At 39.1% G+C, this 22,121-nt stretch overlaps 4 protein-coding genes across 5 annotated transcripts; 2 read left to right on the forward strand and 2 right to left on the reverse strand.

Moving 5' to 3' along the window:
- Positions 1–5,115: 5,115 nt before the first annotated feature.
- LOC6643997 lies at positions 5,116–11,868 on the forward strand. Its single transcript, XM_002066635.3, has 12 exons — positions 5,116–5,355; positions 5,415–5,539; positions 5,601–5,944; positions 6,005–6,141; positions 6,201–7,038; positions 7,100–7,479; positions 7,544–8,100; positions 8,158–8,457; positions 8,515–10,185; positions 10,245–11,209; positions 11,265–11,649; positions 11,714–11,868. Exons 1-12 carry the CDS (start codon positions 5,151–5,153, stop codon positions 11,762–11,764), a joined length of 5,958 nt encoding a protein of 1,985 aa, XP_002066671.1. The 5' UTR covers positions 5,116–5,150; the 3' UTR covers positions 11,765–11,868.
- LOC6643998 (peptidyl-prolyl cis-trans isomerase, rhodopsin-specific isozyme) lies at positions 11,860–12,669 on the reverse strand. The gene is made up of 2 exons (XM_002066636.4): positions 12,120–12,669; positions 11,860–12,063 (listed from the first exon to the last, which is right to left on the reverse strand). Exons 1-2 carry the CDS (start codon positions 12,630–12,632, stop codon positions 11,860–11,862), a joined length of 717 nt encoding a protein of 238 aa, XP_002066672.1. The 5' UTR covers positions 12,633–12,669.
- Positions 12,670–13,464: 795 nt separating this feature from the next.
- Positions 13,465–20,447, reverse strand: LOC6643999 (serine/threonine-protein phosphatase 1 regulatory subunit 10). Of its 2 annotated transcripts, none has more exons than XM_047010821.1 (6): positions 20,391–20,447; positions 19,447–19,619; positions 19,265–19,362; positions 18,915–19,189; positions 17,462–18,826; positions 13,465–15,811 (listed from the first exon to the last, which is right to left on the reverse strand). In XM_047010821.1, the coding sequence occupies exons 2-6, from the start codon at positions 19,447–19,449 to the stop codon at positions 14,067–14,069; spliced, it is 3,486 nt and encodes a 1,161-aa protein (XP_046866777.1). In that variant the 5' UTR covers positions 19,450–19,619; positions 20,391–20,447; the 3' UTR covers positions 13,465–14,066. The 2 variants fall into 2 exon arrangements, with proteins under 2 accessions (XP_046866777.1, XP_023032558.1); XM_023176790.2 differs by lacking the exon at positions 20,391–20,447 and adding an exon at positions 19,723–20,021.
- Positions 20,448–20,570: 123 nt separating this feature from the next.
- LOC6644377 (KRR1 small subunit processome component homolog) lies at positions 20,571–21,837 on the forward strand. The gene has a single exon (XM_002066638.4). The coding sequence runs from the start codon at positions 20,669–20,671 to the stop codon at positions 21,710–21,712; it is 1,044 nt and encodes a 347-aa protein (XP_002066674.1). The 5' UTR covers positions 20,571–20,668; the 3' UTR covers positions 21,713–21,837.
- Positions 21,838–22,121: the final 284 nt, after the last annotated feature.

The raw sequence follows: 22,121 nt of genomic DNA on the forward strand, positions 1-22,121 counted from the left end.
ATTTCCCAAAAATTGCATCATCTCGCAATGGATTGATTGAATTGAAATAAATTTTGGGCAATTCAATTGCAACACTTAAACAAAATCTTTAAGAAACAATCAGGCGAAAAGGCAATAATACAATAATGATATAATTTAAATTTTAAGCCAACGACAATTTTTGAACATTTTACTCATTCTGGCTACGTGAAAATTTAACACATTTAAATTATGAATACCCAGCAAGCTCTTGGAATTATATAAAAGTCTTTATCGTCTTGCTTATTTAAATTATCATAAATGAGCTCAATTTTTTATCATTAATGATCACATCGTCGGGAGGAGGCACCCTAGCTGCGACACTTCTTGATGATTCGCTTTATTATCCCCTGTTTTAATCATTTTGAGTGATATTTAAGTCGTATTACTATTGCACATTTTAAGCAAGTGGAAAAGTCATTTTTGACACTCAAAATGATTTCTGACAAAACAGAATGCTAGGAGATTAATACCTACTGGGTATACACGTATTCAAGTTTTTGAAGCAATTATAGGGCTAGTCTAGAGGACTGCACGAATAAACTCACATAGAACTACTCATATACCACTCTTATTCGAAAAGAGGAAAAACTCGAATTCTTAAATGTGTACATACTCATTTTACTAGTTTTTGAGAAAACTTTTAGCAAACGAAAGCGTATTACACAAAAATTAAAAAAACTTTTTAACGATGTTTTGAGTATTCATACGACACCATATAAAATTAATATTATGAATATATTGCAATAAGAAGACACATTTTTGTATTCCTTGTTTTCTAAGCGCTTTCTTCTATCGTTTACACAAGGTTGGGGCTTGAGGACGAATCCTAATCAAGAAATTAAAAAAAAAAATTTATAGTCGTTTGTTTGTATGAGTACTCATTCATCTTATTCATTTCAATCAAGTCAGTTCAGCATTTAATAAAAGTAGTTTTGAAACTACATTTATTTTATTCCTTAAATTTTTAATAGTTTGAAATATTTCAAACGTTAATTTGAATATATTCATCCATTCTATTCCCTGGTCTATCCTTAAATATTTTTTTGGATATCCTTATTCATAGATATTTATTGAATGACATAGGATTCTTCTTCTTTCTGACCATTTGCATCGTGTATCCTCCACAAATCGTCAAAAGGGTGATAATGTTTTGAAGGCAAGTTGTAATATACTCGCTAATTTTATAGAAAAAGGAAACTTGTTTTTCTCAGTGTAGTGGATGGATTAAATATATATTTTTACACAATAGTTTTTTCCTGACATGCATGACGTGATTAATAAGCAATTGTGTTATAATTTATTTTGCACTCACTCTGTGATTTCAAAGCTTTTGTGTACTTTATCATGTAGACTTTGATGGAATGAAAATGTCAAACCCAGCTTTGGCTGTTGATTTTCATTTACCGCTTTTGGAGTTGTCATTTTTATTGGCTACAAATTGAATGGCATAATAATGATGACACTTTTATGGCACACACGGACACACACACACACACACACACACACACACTCGCCCAATGAGTGGAGATTGAGTTTTGAGGGTGAGGGAAAATGCAGAAGGCTGCGTTGGACTGCAAAAGATATTTCCGGAAAAACTACCAAGCACTGAAGGTAAGTGGCTGACAGAAGGGTTTCGAGTTTTCAGTTCGTTTTTTTCCCCCTTTTTTTTTTTGGTTGGGTTTGGGTTTTTGGATTGTGGGTTTATGTGGTCCTTACGACTGTAAAGTGGCAATTCTTTAACAATTTATGTTTGCCAAACCAACGTCGAGTGTCGTATGCCATGGCTTTGGATGGGTGAAGGGGGTCGGGTGTGTTCTATAGTATAATCAAGTAGCCCTGCAACAGCTGACGCCATGTCCCTTTCCTCTCGTTTCCTTTCTTCCTGTTCGTGCTTTATTTTTTTGATTTTGTTGGCCGCTGTGAAATTTTCGTGAATTTATGAGCACTTGAGAGCAGGCGCCATGGCCACTAGTGGCGGCTGTTGGCAGCGTCCTTCGCCACCTTCCATTCTTCACTTCCATCACTTTGTCCTGCGCCTTCTTCTAGAGCGACTTTGTTGGCCTAATATAAATTTCCAACTTGAACAACAAACACAATGGCCAGTGGCGTATCTATGATGACCCAATTGAAGGGATCATATGGTTTGACAAATGCTTTCGTTGAAGGTATTCTACCAAGAGTGCAACAACTTTTCTAACTTGAAGATCTTCTTCAAGCCTCTTGTTTGAAATTGCAACTAACTAATCCCTTTTGCTTGATAATTTATCCCCCTAGAGAACCCGCCACTGAAAGCAACAAAGGTTTTTTAGAGGGCAACATTTTAATGGTCCAAGCGGTTTCCTCTCGTGCTCCCTCTTTTTTTTCTAAGTGGGCAATAAAATGCGTCTCCAAATGTTATGAAAGGATTGCGGATCGTAAATTGTAAACCCCCATTTCGAGGCATAAAAATTAGTTTACGTGGCACATAATTATACCCTAGTCAAGGGGTATCTGCTTTTTCCCCAAAATGTTAGTTAGCCTACTTTGGGTAAACGTACAATTAAAGGGGTTTAAAGATTTGTCTGCAGGTCTAGCCAACCGAAACGTTATCTAAATTCAATATTTAAAATAAGGTAAACCTTTTTGAATTTCTCTCTTACTCCTTTTTGGAGTGGAAAACAGTTAAACAGAAGCCAGGATTGTTCAAAATAGAAAAGGAAGTTTAGGATTGATAGATGAAATCAAATTTCTTATCCACTAATTAAAAAGTACATCTGCCATTCGACTAAAAATTGGCAAGGGTATAGACACTTTGGCATAGTTAGAGTTTAGTCTTATTTTACATTAATTTAATTTCAAATTGGTACTTGGCAAAACCCGAAAAGAAAACAACAGAAACAAAAACATTTTGCCACATTTTAAAGTATCTGTCACATAAAATACACATGAAGATGATGCTGGTGCTTTTGCGAGTCGAGAGTCTGTGAAAGTGAGTGGATGCAGAGGTGGAGATGGAGGATGGAGGATGGAGAAGAAGACTCTGGCCACTGAGCAAACAAAATGCAACAAAATATTTTGTTTTTCTCTCTGCTGCACACAGAAAAAACATTTGAGGGCAAACAAAACAACCGAAACAAAAAACGAAAAAGCCAACAAAATGCTTATAAAATGATAAGTTGCCGGAGAAGATGAGGATGACGTGAAGTCAAGTGAAATGTGTAAAAGCAACAACATGGAGAAAGGAGTGGGAGCAGGAACAGGAGCAGGAGCATAAGCATCAGGACAAGAACAGGACATCTCTCGTCTAGTCAACGTCAACGACGATGTGTAGCGGAAATATTTTGTGTGAAATTATTGCGGCTAAAGTGAGGAAAAGACAAGTGAATGATACATAAAAAAAATTAATAAATAAACCGTAAAAACGAACCATATAACTACAAAAACAAATAGACCAGACAACTGGAATATTCTTTTCAAAAACCTGATGAAAATTCAGTTGAACTACTGCGACCATGTTATAAAGTGTTTATATCTTATTATTTGATTTACAACTTTATCAACACGGTAGATTTTAAAAAAAAATATGATGCTGATACCTAATTAGATATGCATTTAATCAGTTTTCAGATTAAACAACAAAATATTGAATTGTAAAATAGTTATTTTTGTTATTTTTAGGTGAAACATTTTTTTTAATCCTCTTTCATTTTGTGTGATTATAACGCAAATTGTGAAGTATAATGAGATCTTTAAAGATTAATTGCAGGGAAATTAGTTAAATTTTCAGTACAAAATCGATTTTCACGAATAGACCTATATATAAGTATATTAGGGGTGTTCTTATTTTCAAAAATTCGAAACCCATCGAATTGGAAGCAAACATTTGAATTTGAGGAAGGTTTGACATACTGCCGTGATCTTCTTGTGGTAAATGATATGGCCGAAAGAGGAGTCCAATTTATGCCGGAGTACAACAGAGTTCTCACAAACAACTAGGAAGAAAAGTAATTATTGAGTCAAGTTGTTGAACCTTAGAAAAGGAAATACCCCACTGTAAAAAAAGTGATCTAGTCAGTGATAATAATAAAAATTTAAGTTAAACCCATTAATTAAGAAACATTTGTTTCTATTCTTCTTTTCTTTTTGTAATATAACAGTAATAGTGTTAACAATGTACTAACATTTTATTTTATAGCATGCCATCTCGCTCTCTCTTGTGTTTTTTGTATGTTGCTACGTATGCTTATTTGGGAGCATCACACTGAAAACTTTAGGTGAGTCCCGCGTCCATTAAACATTATCCGTTCGGCCCCAATTTTTTTTGAGATTTTTTTTAGACTAAAAGCAAAAAAAAAATGCCCGGCGCTTAAAAAACTATTAATATTTTTTTTCCCCCATACAACTAAGAATACCCGTAATACATATATGTGCCACATATAAAGTCTAAACTGTGAAATGTATGGAGCTAAATGAAATGTAGTTAAATGTATATCAAATTTATATAAAAAACTATCAAACTAATCCATCTATCAAAAACTCAGAGCTAAAAATATTAGATTAAAAATACTTTGTGAAATAATTAAACTGATCCGGTATGGATTATATAGTTATGTTATGAAAATTAACAATAAGGTTTTTAATAAACAAACTAATCAGTATATTGATAATTTTTTCCAAAAATGAAGTATAATTATAACTTTCAGTCCCTGATATATACATATTTTATGAATGGTTTTCAATAAATTCTGATAGAATACCTTAAAAAGTTAGTGAAATTCTTTTAAGAACGATAACTCAATTAAACTTTCGTAAGGCTTTAATCTATAGAAACCCTTAAAAAAAACGAAAAGATCCTCTTGATATGTTTATATAACTAAGGGCTATGAGATATAATTAAGGTGGAAAAATATGAAATTTAGGTAGAGAAACTCGAAATCAAAATTTGTATATTTCTGCGAATGTGGCGCCTCCTTAACAGAGCTTTTGCATAAGCTTTCTGTTCAATTTGGTTAAAAGTTTGTATTGACAAATATTTCAGTTTGAATTTTAAAAAAAGAAAAAAAAACAACAAAAAATAAATATCTTTTTTTTATTATATGTACACATAATTTTTGTTTTAAAGTAAACACAATCCGCATCTTCTTTTAAAAATGTCGCAGAATGAATTGCAATCTAGTGAATTGGATGGAGGCGGCGGCGGTGATGGCGGCGATGACATTTCTGAGGAGCAGGAAGGCTCTCTGGAAGAAGAGTCTCAGCCGAAACCGAAACCTAGTAAACTTTCAAAAAACTCGGTTAAACCTAGTTATAGTGTGGCCAGATCAAAGGGGAACTACTGCTGCATAGTAAAGGAATGTAAGCTCATTACCATATAATTACCTTTTGAGATTATTCCATTTTGGATTTTTTTAAAGATTTCAGTGAATATACGAATTTGGTTGATTCACTGATTATATTGCCACGCCTCATAATACATAAGACTGGTTTTCAGAAGAATTTAACATATGGTCTAACATTGACTATTCGAAATATGGGTTTAGTATGTATTTGTGAAAAGATATATCCTTGAATCCGATTAACTTTCATGTGTTTTTTGTTAGTATCCTCGTTTGATCCAATTGAGTTCGGATAGCCCCATAGATACTTCTATTTCCATAGTGGAAGCGGATTTGCATCGTTATCTTGAAACAGACGAAACACTAGATGTAAAAATTTGGATACGTAGTAGTACACCACAGGATATCAATCGACGTCGTCACATTTTCATACAATCCTTTCATCCGGACATTATTTTCCAAGTTCCTATTATTGTGCTCGATAAGGAGAGCAGTCCATCCATCTGCGAAGCTATCACATTTCCCAGCAGTGTGCCAAGCAACAATACACACTTCGAGATGATCGTCTATAATCCCACCAAAAGTCGCCTGCGAATGCGTTGCAGAAAGTAAGTCAAAGTCAGAAAAAAGTGTTGTTTTATTTACTAAACCCTCGTGTTTTCAATTAGTACCTATCGTGGACTATCAATTAATACGCTTAATAAGGAGTTGATTCCTCCTCGGGATTATTTAAAGATTCTGCTCACGCTGCATCCACGTAAATTGCAAGTTTACAAGGGTTTTTTCAACGTTAAATTCGGAGTAAGTAGGTATCTGTTGATAGAGAGTAGTGTATCCGATTGCAATTGTCGATTTTTTTATCAGCCCCACCCCATTTGGTTGTCTTTGATTATACACCCAAGTCCATGGGAGTTTATGTAGGCGCTGGCTATGTGAAATTTGGCTTGGCTAGATTCGGGAGCGAACACTTGCGCTCGATTCGCGTCTGCAACGATAGTCCCCATGAGGTCTTTATCGATGGGGACTTTCAATATGAACGACGGCAAACAGATACATCGCGGAGTTCGGCATCGACACACTCGAAGCTATCCAATAAGTTGATTGAGGACGCCATTAGTATGCATAGTGTGCTCATGTATGACTTCGAGGATAATGCCAGCGCTCAGAATGTTGCCTATGATGCGAGGGCGGGAAAACATTTCTGTGTATCAGCTCCCAAGACTCTTGAGGCCTGGGCGAGTGATCAGATAATAATCTCTTTACGACCCGTGTACAGTGAGAGCGAACCCTTTGCGGAGGAGCTAGAACCTCCGTATCATCAGCGCACTAAATTGATGTTTTGCGTATCCGATGTCGAGGAGTGCGTCGAATCTCATTTTCTAATTGTCACTGGCGATGTGGCCGGCGTCGAGGTTGAGGTTCATCCCAGTGTAATTGATTTTCGAAAAATCTATTTGGGTGAAGAGCATTGTGCGCACATTAAATTCCTCAATGTCGATGACGTTCAGGCCAAGGTGACATTTAAAGATTATAACGATCCAGAAATGGGTGGAGTGCGCATAACTCCCGTGGAGGGATTTCAATTGGAGCCCTGTACACGGGGCATATTTCATTTGTCCTTTTTCTCGACTATTCCATCGCGTTTTACGCTTACATTGAGATTCAAAGTGGAGAACGGAGCTTACCACAAAGTGCTAGTCAAGTGAGTTAATTAGGAAACTGAGAGATTCGATCACCTAACTTGATTTCTTTCGTCCATTTAGAGGCACTGGCCAACACGTGCAGCTGCGTACATTTCCCCAGCTGGTGGAATTCGGTAGCATACCGATGGCTGTGCCGCAAAAGCGTTATATGCTTCTGATGAATCCACTGGCTGTGCCAATCACTCTGCAGGTTCATGCCACAGAGGATGGGGAGGAACAACCCCTTGTACTCAATATTCGAGACTCATCGGAAATGCTTCCCATAACGGTTCGCGATCCAATCAGCCATTTGCAGCGTGTCCATGAAGATTTGCGGAATAGTGATCCTCTGTTGAATGGAGACATCGAGTTGTCCAATATGGAACCAGATATGTTGTCCCTTCAGTCGTATAAGCAAAACGAATCCGTCTACAGTGTCGAGTTCGAGGAAGATGTCATGGGTGGGCTACCGAAAATTTTCAAGTATTCACTAGATTAACTAACTCAAATCTCTTTTGTGAATAGAGCCTGTTCCTGTTATGGCCGCACATCTTCTGACCAATCTAAAGAAACAGAAAATATTCGATAAGTCCGAAACAGATAAACGAGTCATTCAGGAAGCTTTGCAGAGTCTACTCAATACCAAATATTTTTCCGTATTCACCAAGCATAACAATTTCATATTCATGGACTGGAATGCCATACCCAGTGACCCCCAGGAAGTTTATTGCGACAATGAGATCATCTATTTGCGACCGAATACGGGCAGAAGTATAACCATATTGGTCATTCCGAATAAGGTGGGCTATTTCCATAGATCACTCACGGTGCGTATCTGCCCGGCACTTCCCAGTGGTAATCCGGATTCAAGTGAGGATCAACCGAATGCTCGTACTCTGATCAAATCTGATTTCCTGTGCTCCAAACTCTGGTTCGAATACAATTGCTGTGTTCCGGAAATCGAATGGGATAATTTGGTTGATCTGACTCGACGTATTATCTATGCGGGTGAAAGCTATGACTTTGATATGAAGTTTATGAACTTATCAAATGTCGGAGGTTTTCTCCATTTTGATGTCATTGTGAGTATGAGTATCAAGGATAAAAAGATAGGTTTTTGACTCGATTTGACTTGGCAGCCCAATGACATGAGTTTTCGGGATGGCACATGGAAATTTTACATCAGTTCCGGTTGTCAAATCGAGGCAAAATGTTCGGTAACATTCCGTTCGCTACGTACAACCAAATTGTCGGGTTTGGTGAAAATTGTGGGAGCCCCTAGACCTTATCCCTTTCATTTGTTGGCCAACGTCTTGCCCACGGAAATACGCATTGATCCAACCTATGTCCATGGACGTTTGCAGGTCTATGAACTAAGTAAAATTCATTTCTATATAGACAACTATTCGCCGACCAATACTAAGCTCTCAATGAAGTTGGTAAGATCCATTTATAGTTCACTATCTTCTTCGATGTCGTAACGTTGTTGTTTTCAGAAAGACGACGAGTTTCAGTACTTGACCACAATGGGAGGAATTTTAGCATCCTCGGGTCAAAGCATGTATACCACATTGGTTTCATGTTTCCCTGATCCGGATCTATATCAGAATGTTTTGTTCATCGACCTGCAATTTGAGCATATCATCGAATTACCGATTACGTTTCTGGTTGAGGGAGTGCCTCTCTACTTTTTTCCAAATATTCGGGAAGGATTTAACGCTGGTCTTCTCTATACCGATACGAAAGAGTCCTTTCATAATAATATCTACTCCCATCGTTTTCCCGTGAAGGTCATTAATCGTGGATTGCGAGACTATCGCGTTCAAATTACCCGTGTAAAGATCTACGGTACAAGTATGGTCAGTGGTGGTGCATGCTCGGTTCAACCTTTGACAGCACGGCTGGACATAATGCCCAAACACATCACGTTGGCATCGGGAGAGGAAGAACAGCTTGAGATACTGGCCAGTAGTTATGCACCAGGCACTTTCTTCTGTGATTTTCTTCTGGAGGTGACCGACTTGAAATACCCCCAACGGAAATTTGTCATCAAAATCAATACGCAAGCCACTTTCATGGAGGCCCAAATGAGTTGGCAGCCCAAACAATTGTTGGTCAATTGTCAACGTCGTGAACCTCATAAAGAACATCCACATATCGAGACCCTAAAACTGACTAATCATCTAAATGTCGAGATTGATCAGGTAGTTTTGCAAGCAGCAGGTCCCTTCCGGATCAAAGAGCTATTCGAGCACACGTTCGAGAAGGAAATAGGTGTAAAAATAAAAGCTCTGGAGCACAAGGAGATCTTTGTCATGATAAACAAGGGTGCCTTTAAGCACTTGCAGTGCAGACAGATCGAGGGTCGCATTAATGTTATGGCCAGAGGTAAGCCCCAGAAGCCACTTATCGTTAAGGTCTCAGTTCAAGTGCCTGAGGTCGTGATATTACAACCCGAATTGGTACTGTTCGATCGTGGCCATCCTTATAATGTCAGCGTTAACATAGTCAATCAAGGTTGCCTGATCGCGGACTTTAAGTGGAAGCGCCTAGAAACCCAGGAGCAATTCGTGGGTGATGTTGACGATCCCCAAGGCTTGGTTTCCGATTTTCTAGCCGAAATTCTACGTATGCTCGAATACAATTTCACCTGTGACGATGAACCGAATATGACTTTGCGCTATCAGCAGTGTCGCTGCCAGTTTGTGCGCGAGACAGAGTCAGGTAACTTGGTCCTGGACATACTCGATGAGGTCATCAACGATTTGGATTTAGCCCATCGACGTTTTGTCATTCCGGGCATGGAAATTGTTCCCCCTGCTGTGGATAACAGCGATGACTGCAATTCAAAGTGTTTCGTTGAACGCACCATCTACGACATATTGGATAGACTTAATATCGAGTCTAGTCAAGAACTGTCGCCTGTAAGTTCGGAATATTGTTTTGCCGAGAGCTATATCTACTTTCACGAGAAAAGCGGTCAAGTTAATATAGCCGAGGATCTTCAGTGTCTACTGCACATACCGCACATAAGACGCTCCCACGAGGTAAAGGCTCGTTTTGAACTATCCATTTTGGGTGGACAAAGTCAATATTTGTCTGTTACTTTAGTGAATCTACAGCAGTTGCTAAAGTTCCACAAGGAGACCCTATATCTGGGAATTAAGGTTGAGTATGTTTAAAATGAATTTAGGAATCTACTTGATGAACTTTATTTCGTTTGCAGCCTTGGTATGAGAGTTACCATGCCACGGTGAGGATCTCGAATGTCACGAAATATCCTTTGAGCCTTATTGTAGGGGAAATGAATCCCACACCACGTAATAGACAACTGATTGAGGGCTATGCCAAGTTGGAGTCTAGTGAAACATTTGAATCTAAGCCCTTCTCCGAGGATCGCATCAAAGTCAATGGAATTTTCGGTTTCAATGAGAACTTTCTCAGCACTTTCGGTGTGGTTATCAATACAAGTGCCTATTGTTACTTTCGACTGAAAGGTCAAGGGATTTTGCCCATACTCAGCTTGTCTTCGGACCTACCACGGGTCCCACAAGATACTAGTGAAATTATAGATGAATATTACTTCATGCAACGCATCTATCACTATGAAATATTCAAATCTATAACCGAAACCGATAAAGAGCTCATGGCACCAGCAGGCGAAGAGGATGGCAAATCGCATGGACTTGAGAGTGATGGCATCTCAGACGATTTCAGTCTTTATTCCACCACTGATGATGAGGACCAAGGCGAAGAGGAGATGAACAGTGAACGTCAACGCCTTCGTGATTATCAGATGTTTCGTGTGGTTCAGAGTTATGTGCTAGTCAACAACAATCAGGAAGTGCCCCATCCTGTGGTACTGAAGCAAATGTTACTAGCGGAACGTTACATCTATCGTTTGCACCATCGACCCGAAGTTTATGCCCTACATCAGCAAGTCTATCAGAGCTATGTGAAACAAGACAAGTCAGCCACTAAAGCCAAGGCTGTCAATGTGAAACATTTTACCGTCCAGCCCATTCCCTGTGAACAACACGGCTATGTCCTTGATCTGGGTCTGATGCCACTTAATACGCTACGTCGTTTTGAAATACGCCTACATTTCTATGGACCCGGGAAATTAAAAGCATCTGCCCGGACAGCGGTTCGTATACCGGGACTCTATGTGGATTTCCAAGTCGGAAACCAGTAAGTCATTTAAAAAGAAAGCGAGTTTCTTTGTTTAATGTTCTTGTTTATTTAGTGCCGACAAAAAGTTCTCCTTTTGGGCTGAGAAGTGCACAGCTCTGGAATACTTTAAGGATAAATATCGCAATATGGTGGAGCGTGTTACGTCCAATCCCGAGGAAAGTTTCCGTCTAAAGCATGCACATTCCTTTGATTTGGATCGAAGTACCAGACACCAACGTAATCTCCATTCCAAAGATCGTCATATAATTGACGAGTATTACAATAGTCTGAATCTCTCCGTCTATCCAGACCATAAGCATCATTTCACCTTGGCCAAAGTCTTCTCAGCCTCTCCAACAAACTTCTCTGGCGTTGATATTCACCTTGTGGGTTTCTTTAAGCCTGAGTCCAAGTTTTATGAACGAAATCAAATTCTACAGGACTATATCTATATAGATGTGAGTGGTATAAAGTTGAAATTAGATTCCAAAATTTTAATCCGCTTTCTCCTCATTATATTAGCTCCATTTGGGACCCACTTTACCCATTCTTCTAAAAGGTCGTCTAGTTTAGGCATTTGATTTTATATGTTTTTTGCTTTTATTTTATTTATTTTTTGTTTTATTGTGTGTTGCGATCACGAAAATAAAAACTGTTCGTAGATCCCTTTAGCAATACATGTTGAGTTGACGAAAGAAATAATGAAAAATGAGAAGAACTAAAAAGGAACTAGTGACAGGTAATCCTGCGGCCCTTATCCAACCCATTATATTGAAATCATCCGGATAGAATTCGAAATGTTCCGTGGGTATTTCTCCGCAATTGGAGATGACCACAGGCTCCACGGGGAAGTCATCGGTGTCGGTTTTTACCTAGCCAAAGATAAATCAATCGCTTGAAGGAACATTTTCTATGTGTTTGGACTTACGTCTTCTATGGCGTAGATAGTGTCCATGCCTTCGAGCACTTTGCCGAAAACCGTGTGCTTGCCATCCAACCACTGGGCTCCCACTGTGGTCACGTAGAATTGACACCCGTTCGTATTGGGTCCCCGATTAGCCATTCCCAAATAGCCCGGACGATTGTGCTCAACATCTAGGGCTTTCGCCTCATCTTCAAAATAATCGCCATAGATGCTTATCGAACCGGTTCCATCGCCATTGACTATGTCACCTCCTTGCACTAGAAAGCGATCCACAATCCTATGAAATCGTGCTCCAACATAGCTGGTACCATTGATCCCCCGAAGGCAAATGTGCCGAAAGTTGGCCACCGTTTTCGGAGCCAATTTGCCAAAGAGTCCGAATGTAATGCGTCCCAGAGGTTGCTTATTATGCTTGACATCCATATAGATGCGTGAGGTCACCGTGAAGCTGAGGCCAATTGCCGTGCGGGTCAGTAGGGCAGAGCAGAACAGAAAAAGTAGACCACTGAACTTCATGCTGCTGGCCGAAGACTCTTTGCATCGGATGACGAAATGTTAACAACTAAAGAAAGAATCTATGTGAAAAACCAAACTTCTGGCAGACCAAAGAAGAAGCCTTAGTAAATTTAGACAAAACACAATCATAGTCACCCTCCCTGCCCCTCCAACAAACGAAATGCATATACCTACATCTATATATTTGTATATAGCTAGGGAGGGGTAGTTTGGGAATTGATTTTACCGTCTTTTTCCACCTGTGAATTGCGTTTTCAAGAGCGTCTAATGGGGTTTTAGTATACCCTCAACAGGGGCAATTTAAAGACTAGAGTTATTCTATATTTTAAGATAAATGAATTCCAAACTTTTTGGTAAAAATGTTGATTATTTATTTGTAATAGCTAATTTTGTAATGATTATTTTTATGTTATCATTATAAACTTTCATTTATTATAAATATGTTTGTAAATATTTTTTCTTATACTAACTTATTTAATAAACGCTAAGAAAAAAAGTTAATTTTTGCATATTCACAATAAACGGTTTTAAAAATTCTACATATTATTGAAAGATGTGCAAATTTGCTGTTCGAACAAAGGCTACAAATGACAAGACTTAATGAATTTCAACTTTTTAAATGTTTAATTTTTCTTTGACGTTATTTTTAAAATTCTATAAAGAAATGTAGAATTCAAATGTAGAAGCTCGATGTGTGTAGATAATCGAAGTAGATAAGTGGGAGTTAACATAGCCATAACATAGCCCATTACAGAGAATATTTATAGGCTAGATGTAGCTTTTTTCACCCTTGACCGTTTTTTTTTCAGTTAAATATTACCGCCGAAACATGTTCATAATATGACTTGGTCTTTATTCTACATTTAGTATATAATTATAAACTTATCAATAGGAAATATGTATATATATATATATATGGGTGTGTGTGTGTATAAATGTAGTTTAATACAATTGTTAAATGAGAGTCCTTAATAAGTACAAAATGTGCGAACTCTATGTCTAACCTGGTTTGTTCACTATCCATCCAATAAATGCAACTTAATTTAAACAAATTTGATAGAGCTTGATGACTTCTACGCCTCTACTCTAAGAGACACTATAAATCTATAAATATATACACATACCGTAGTTATTTGGGCCTATTTTCTCCGTAGAACCATTAAAAGTTAAAATATAAAAAAAAAATTGCAAACCATTTCACATCTTAGGCAGAGATAATGGCCAAATAACTTTCAGCCAGTTATTAGTAAAACAAAAAAACTATAACTAAATGTAAGGCGATTGCAACAGTCTTCAGTGGCTTGGCTGGGGCATTGGCTCTGGCTTGTGGCTTTCATCCCAGTTCAGCATTGATTTTGATGATGATTGTAGTGACGATGATGAGATCTATGCAGTCGAATCTTCCGGAGATTGGGAAGATTCGTTTAGGTCCTCCTACATGCGGTTATTGTTCTTTTTCTGCGGATGCACATACTTGCAGGCTTTGCCCATGGAGCAGTGTCCACGCATGAATTGTTTACAGATGCCAGTGTTTCCTCCGCCACCGCGATTGGAGCCAGAGCCCGCTGAGCGCCAATTGCCACCGCCTCCGTCCTGAAAATTATTGCCACCGCTTCGCCAATTTCCATTTCCGTTATTCTTGTTATTCCGTTTGTTATTGTGTCGTCCATTTTGCATGGGACCATTGGGTCCATTTTGCATTGGTCCGTTCGGGCCATTTTGCATCGGCCCATTGGGTCCATTCATCATGGGACCGGGCCCAGGACCAGGTCCATTCATCATCATGGGACCAAACTGATTGAAATTTCCTGGGCCACCAAAAGGACCAACTGGTCCGCCACCTGGGCTACCGAACTGATTGCCGCCCATAAAGTTTTGATGAGGTGGCGGCATTCCTCCGCCTCCACCTTGATTCATATCTAGGCCACCAGGACCATTCATCCAAATTCCTGGAGGTGGACCATTCATGGGCATCTGTGGTTGCTGCTGCTGCTGCTGCTGCTGTTGTTGTTGCTGCTGCTGCTGTTGCTGTGGATTCGGCATAAAATTATTGCCTAAATGACCAAAGGGCTGGAAGGCATTATGTCCCATGCCCATGCCGATATTATTGACCGGAGGCGGTGGTCCTACCCCCATGGGTCCCATTGGTCCTCCAATCGGTCCTAACGGTCCACCAATAGGCGGTATAATTGGATCATTAAACCCTATATCAGGGGAATTCAGATTCATATTGCCACTATTTGCTACACCTATGCCGCTGTTGGCATAACCCTTCGGCTCTGGCCAGGGCAAGGCACTGTAGTCATTGACCGCATCCGGATTACCAGTGAGATCATCCATAGGTATCAGTGGGATGTCATGAGCGAAATGTGGCTCCAATTCAGCCTCGGTAGCACTATCAGGTATCATGTCGGGTGAGAAATACAAAGCCCGCAACGTGGTAGCTTCTCGGTCGGCTTGAACTTGGCGCTGCTTCGACAAATTTCCATTGGGATGATCAGGGACATTATCCACTTCTATCAGTGGTCGCCATTCCATTTGTGGCTCCATGATGTCATCGAAGCCTCGGCGAGCTATATTCAAGGCATCGCGTTCGCTATAACGCTCCATGTTCTTCATTTCCAGGAAACTTTGTTTTGTCACATTCACCCGCTCGGAGCGATCGACTTCAAAGTAACGAATCTGAGTGAGTTTATCCTCTGGTTGCCACGTTAGCTTCTTTTTAGGACCCCTTCGTCTATGGAGCATCAGAACACCTGGAGGACCGTCTGGACCACAGCCAGGGCCCGGTTTCTTAGGCTCTGGGGGCTCGTATTCTTCTTCAGCCGTCTCAGGATTTGATCCTTCCTCAGCTGTTGCCGCTTCACCCTTCTCCTTTCTCACTCGCTGCTCGATATCCTCTTTGACACGTTTTAGAGGAATATCATCATCATCGATGTCATCTTTGTCCCTGCTTTCGTCATTCTCTTTGCTGCTGTCATCCGATTTGGTGCTCTCCTCCAAACTCTTGGACTCATCCAGCGTGTCCTGATAGAATTTCAGAGGAGCCAATGGTACACCATCTTTCTCAGCAGTTGGTGATGTGGCCGTTGCATTTCTCTTACGCTTAACCACCTTCTTGGGCTCAATCGAGGCGGCCAAAGCATCCGAAAAAAGATTTGTCTCTACCAAAGTTTGAACTGCAATAGGTAAATGGAAAATAAATTTGTTTAAGTACATTGAAAATATACATTTTACACATATTAAATAGGTTAGGAAATAAAATGGTTTTTGCTTTTGTTGTACATCCAACCCCTTATCTGCTTCTCTATATGTGTGTGTGTGTGTGTGTGCTTGTTGGTTCCGCTCATATCTATCCAATTAAGGGGGCTTCTAACTGCATTACCCATCCCCAAACATTTACGCACCATAAAAATATCACCTATTCATCTGATCTATGGACTTCCCTTTGTAAACATATACTGGGAGTAACCCAGGAAAATGGAGAAACAAAGATCACACTCTGATCACTGAATATAGTAATAGTAAAGTGGAAGATCATTATATACCCAGGAGAATACATTCGTAAAGATTAGAGGACGATCATTTCAATTCTACACTGATCTTAATAAGAACAAAAGATTCTAAAATCCTTACGGCTATTCTGATTTTTATAATTATTTTTCAAAAAATATATCAATCGAATATATCGAATTATTTGTATGTATACATTCCTTAATCCTTTGATTTATATGCAATTATAACACAATTTTTTAAAGGGACTTGTCAGACATCGCCCCTTAATAGGTCTCTGACCTTCCATAGTTTGGAAAACCCCAGTTATCTTGTACATATATATATATATATAGATATATAAAAGTGTGTGGATATGGTATGTTGGGCATAGGCAGCTAAACCAATTAGAGCCGCCGCCGAGCTTAAATTGATCATATTTTTGTTGTTCTATTCCTTTTTTTTTTTCAACTCGTTCTTTTTAATTCAATAGAAAAAGTGTCAATTTTTCTAGTGGAGGGAAAATATCGTTTTTATTTTTATTTGTTTTCGGTTGTTTGTGGGTAAAAAATTGTTTTTAATACGATTTAAAGCTGCCGCAACGCTTCTACATACCTTATGAGCTAAAGCATATTTCAAATAAAATACTTAACACGGAATGGAATAACCAGAAACACACAAATACACACACACTGCAGAATCCAAAGTCTTATATGGCCAGGGCGCATGCGCAGGCAGTCATCGTGTTGGTATGGTCGGTTCATCTACAGTTTGGCGGAAGAGCGTCATCATCCTCCTCCTCCTCCTGCTTATCCTTCTATTTCACATTTGGCAACCAAATTATAAACTCACCGGAGTCAACAAAAAAAAAAAAAAATGAACCCCCAATAAAACTTTTTAATCAAAACGCGATCGAGAGAATATATAAAAAACCAAGTAATACAAAGAGAGAAGATAACGGCTATCTGAGATATCTTTTATGATCGATCGTTTTATAGGTAAAATGGGGATCTTATAATCCCAAAATGAAAAAGAATCCTTGATTCAGGATATTCCCCAAATGTAAAACAAACCCGAATTTGCACACAAACTACGCGACAAGGAATATTACTTTTGTTTCATTAATTAAATAGATATGTAGAGGCGAAGGTCGTACAATACGCAGATCATCCGATCTATCAATTTAGACGTTATCTTCCGTCTTGGTATCCTAATTAAAAACAAATTACTCAATACAAAACCAACCCCCAACACAACAAAAGCAAAAACCATCCAATTTCTGTGAATGAAAAAGAAAAAAACAAGATTAATAAAGCTCGTTTGTCTGGAATGCTTACTCTTTTTAGGTGCTATGAGCTTTGCGGAGCCGGGACGCTCCACAAGACCGTTGATGGTGCTAAGATCAATTTTGGGCTTCTTGCTCTCGACCACTGGGGAGGTGAGTGGAGATGTCAGCGATGGCGGCGGTGAGGGTCTCTTCAGCGGGATTTTCTCCGTCGTTCCCAGAGACGTGGCCACACTGCTTGGTGCCGATGAAGTAGGCTTCTTTAGTCCTTTGCGCGAAGGCGGCGGTGGTGCCTCTTCGGTTAAACCATGAGAACGAAATTTCGATTGATACGTTTTAACTGTAGCACCCTTTTCTGTATCACGACGAACCTCAATCGATATTGAGGCTTTCCTAGACATAATCGGTATTGATCTAGGCTTGGGCGGTGTGGAATCAGAATCTTTTTTGTTCAAATTATCAGTAGTCGGTGGGGGCATAAGCTTGTTGTCTTTCTCAAGCGACTCTCTCTTAGAAGAGGAAGAAGATGACGACGAAGAGGACAACGACGTCTTCTCCTTTTCTTTTCGCTGACCAGAGGAGGACGACGAAGAGGAAGAGGAAGAAGATGAAGAACTCTTAGACGACTTGTGCTTATTCGAGGAACTACTACTCCGCTCTTTATCTTTACTAGAACTTGAACTCGAACTGGAACTAGAGCGAGGTTTGTCTTTGTCACGACTTTTGTCACTCGAACTGCGATGAGAGGAGCTTTTCGAAGAGGAACTCTTAGAGGATGATGAGGAGGAGGACGACGACGACTTATGGCTAGATGAAGATGATCTATGACTACTGCTAGACGAGGACTTTCGTTCCTTGTCCTTGTCACGATCTTTATCCTTTTCTGACCTTTTACTGGAAGTTTTGTCTCGTGAGCTTTTTGATTTTTTCGCCTCCACATCCTCCTCCAGTTCATCATTTGTTTTTGCTGAACAACTATCATCTAAATTTGACAAATTTGTTTGCTTATTGACAATTTGCGATGCTGCCTCATCGTCATTATCATAATCATCATCCTGGTCATCTCCACATTGCTGAACAGACAATAACGATTTATCAACTGTCTTCAATTTGATAGTCAAGTTCTTCGTTTTGCTGTTATTCTGATTCGGGGGGGCAGAGGTAATGGTATAATTTAAAGTTAATGGAGCAGAAGCTGAAGGGCCACTCGAGCTATCCATGCTGTCCGATGATGCTGAAGAAGTCTCAGGTTCTGCGGGTATTGTAGCCGTTGCCGTCGTTGTAGAAACCACGGTCTGCTGGGGCTGCGGTGTGGATGAAGTAGCAGCTGCTGCAGATGCCGCAATAACTTCTGATGTGTTCTCTGTGACAATCTTTAACCATTGTTCTACCAACCGCTTGGCCAATATCCGTACTCCTAAAAATTACGAAATCAATATTAAATAAATTGTAGTGAAAAGACAAACATTTTTAATACAAATATGAAAAAAAGGTTACCAACTTACCCTCATTGCCGCCATCTCGACACAATCCTTTAACTAAAACGGGTGCTGAATTGATTTTCAATCGATTGACATCTACCGGGGATAGTAGCAATAGTTCCAAAATCTCCTGAACCAAAGGCCAGTTCATCGCCCTAATGGCATCATTTAACCAGTTGTAGACCAAAGACCATCCACCCACAGCCATGAAGTCGTCAAGCAACTCAGTTTTTGTCGATTTCAATATTTGTACATAAACACATTTGGAAACCAGCTTTTTGGAATATTTTGCCATAAGTCTATTGAAACGATGATAAGAATAAAAATGTTAGTTTCAAAATTTACCGGCCACTGTAACTGACTGTTGGACTTACCCAGCTATCCGTTTCACTTCCTGGCCACTTAATATGCCACCATTGTTGTCTAAAAGTACCCGCAGGCATTTTAATAATTGCAAAGGCACAATCCGTGGCTAAATAAAAACAAATTGGAAAAAAATTCAACATTTAATTTCAATTTCCTTTTTTTTAATTTTAAAAACCCAAACAAAACTCACCATTATAAATACTTAAATGTGAAAATTAAATTCAGAATTAATTGATATGGCAACGCCGACTTCGCAGCTGCCCTTTTCGTTTTCTCTCTTTATCTCACACACGTGCGTAATTGATACACAAAATATTTCACCAGATTACGTAATCGCCATTAAACAGTATTTCAGACCAAAATCTATAATAGCAGACAAAAAAAAAACACCAGATCTTAGTATTTAATCTAAAACATACTTTTCTACAATCCACTTTGCCATAGTTTAATTAATTGATTATTTTACCCCTCTTTATTATCCTACTTCTGTTGTGCTGTACGTGCCTCACTTTAGTTAAAAGTTAGCGTTATCGACTAGCTACAATCGATAATTGCCCTGGAATGCGCTTTGAAACAAAGCGGGGCTGACAACTCGTTCAAAATCACTCCCACCGCCGCCCCTCTTGAATGGTCGAAGAAAAATTGAATACAGGAAAAACAGCAATATTTTAGCAAATGACACGGTTCTTCCTTATTTTTGTTTGTAATTTAGTTAAGTTTCTTCAGGCCGATTTTTTTCTTCAAGTTGGCAGCTCTAATGGCCTTCTGCCTTGACACGTAGACGCCCTGGCGACGCCATATTGATTTTCACCACAATTTTTTTCTTTGTTTTCACAACTGCGTAATTGCCAAGATATGTGTTTTTCCAGTTTCTCTTTCGCTTGTCTTTCTAAGATTATTTTTCTTTTTGCCTTTATGTTTAACAATTGTGAAACTTTAAAACCACACGTCCACACCCACGCCCCAAAAAAATTATATATATTATTAATATGGACTAGGCAAAACTTTTCCTCGTACACTTGCTTTCTCGATTGCTGTTGAATAGTTTTTAGTGCCTACTAGGAAAATATACAATAATTCAGTTTTTAAATATATTTTCTTTTTTTTTTTGTTATAATTTTGTTACGGCCTTACTAGATGAAATTGTTTTAAGCGACGTCAAACTCTGCAAAATGATAGTGGTGGAAGGTGGAGAAAACAGTCGATGTTTTTCGATGTATCGATTTTTGAAAATCATCGATGTTTGACAACGACTACTAGGGGAATTTATATCAATAGTTTGTATCGATTGTTGTAAAGTGGCGCCACATTGATAGGTTTTTATTTTCCCTGGCAGTCTGGCAACTCTTTAATATAACGTGCTGATCGAATTTTATACAAAAAGAGGATTTCTGAACAATAAACAAATAAATATGAGTGATTCTGAGTCGGAGGAGGCAACCAAAATCAACACCGATCCCGTGGACAATGCCTGGTCTCTAAAAATACCCGCCTTTAAGGAGACAGACAACCCACATGGCATGATTGAAGAAAGCTCCTTTGCCACACTTTTCCCCAAATATCGTGAGAAATACTTAAAAGAAGTATGGCCCCTCGTTGAGCAGGCTGTGGGCGAACACCACCTCAAGGCAGAACTCGATTTGGTGGAGGGCAGCATGGTGGTGAAGACAACACGCAAAACCTGGGATCCTTATATCATAATTAAAGCGCGAGACATGATTAAGCTGATGGCTCGCAGTGTTCCCTTTGAGCAGGCCAAACGTGTATTGCAGGACGAAATTGGATGCGATATCATTAAAATAGGCAATCTAGTCCAAAAGAAGGAAAAATTTGTGAAGCGCCGGCAGCGTTTGATTGGACCCAATGGAGCCACATTAAAGTCCATTGAGCTGCTTACTGATTGCTATGTTCTTGTGCAAGGCAACACTGTCTCAGCCTTGGGGCCTTACAAGGGTCTGCAGCAGGTGCGCGATATAGTCCTGGAGACGATGAACAATGTCCATCCCATTTACAACATCAAAGCTTTAATGATCAAGCGTGAATTGATGAAGGACCCCAAATTGGCTAACGAGGATTGGTCACGTTTCTTGCCCAAATTCAAAAATAAAAACCTCAGCAAACGGAAGCAACCGAAGGTTAAGAAACCCAAAAAGGAATATACACCCTTCCCGCCAGCTCAGCCGGAGAGTAAAATTGACAAACAATTGGCAAGTGGTGAATATTTCCTCAACAAAGAACAGAAGCAGGCCAAAAGACAACAAGAACGCCAGACCAAGCAAGCAGAGGCAGCTAAGAAGCAGGATGAGCGGCGCAATAAGGACTTCATTCCACCTACAGAGGAACCACCAACGGGTAGCAAAAGGAAGGCAAATGATAATGACAGTTCCGATAGCAGGGTAGACGTCCAATCCCTAAAAGCGAAGCTCCTTAAGGCTAACAAAAAGTCAAAGAGCTGAAAGAGTGTACGATTAGTTTTGTAATTTTTGTATTTAAGCCTAATAGTAGCGTGAAATGGTTATGGAAAATAGTTTTTATTTTCCTCTCTTTTACCGACTCGTAATAAAACCTTGTGCAAATTATATTCGATCTTCCATTCTTTTAAATTCAAACAAAAAAAAAACATTGCAACATTTAAAAAATTTTAAAAATGTTCGTTACATCCATATTACTCCGTTACCAATATTGTCTTTTAGAATCCGGCTCCTGAGTATTCCATTAGGCAAAGAAAAAAGGAAATTTTGCGACACTGTTGGAAATTTAATTTTGTGTGAAATTATGTCATTTAAATTCATCTCGAGTTTTGCGTAGATAAGATCCCCAATCTAATAATATGGGAAACATTTTTCAAAGTATTATAATCAAAAT

This window comes from Drosophila willistoni, assembly GCF_018902025.1.
Source record: "Drosophila willistoni isolate 14030-0811.24 chromosome 2R unlocalized genomic scaffold, UCI_dwil_1.1 Seg167, whole genome shotgun sequence".
Lineage (NCBI taxonomy): Eukaryota > Metazoa > Arthropoda > Insecta > Diptera > Drosophilidae > Drosophila > Drosophila willistoni.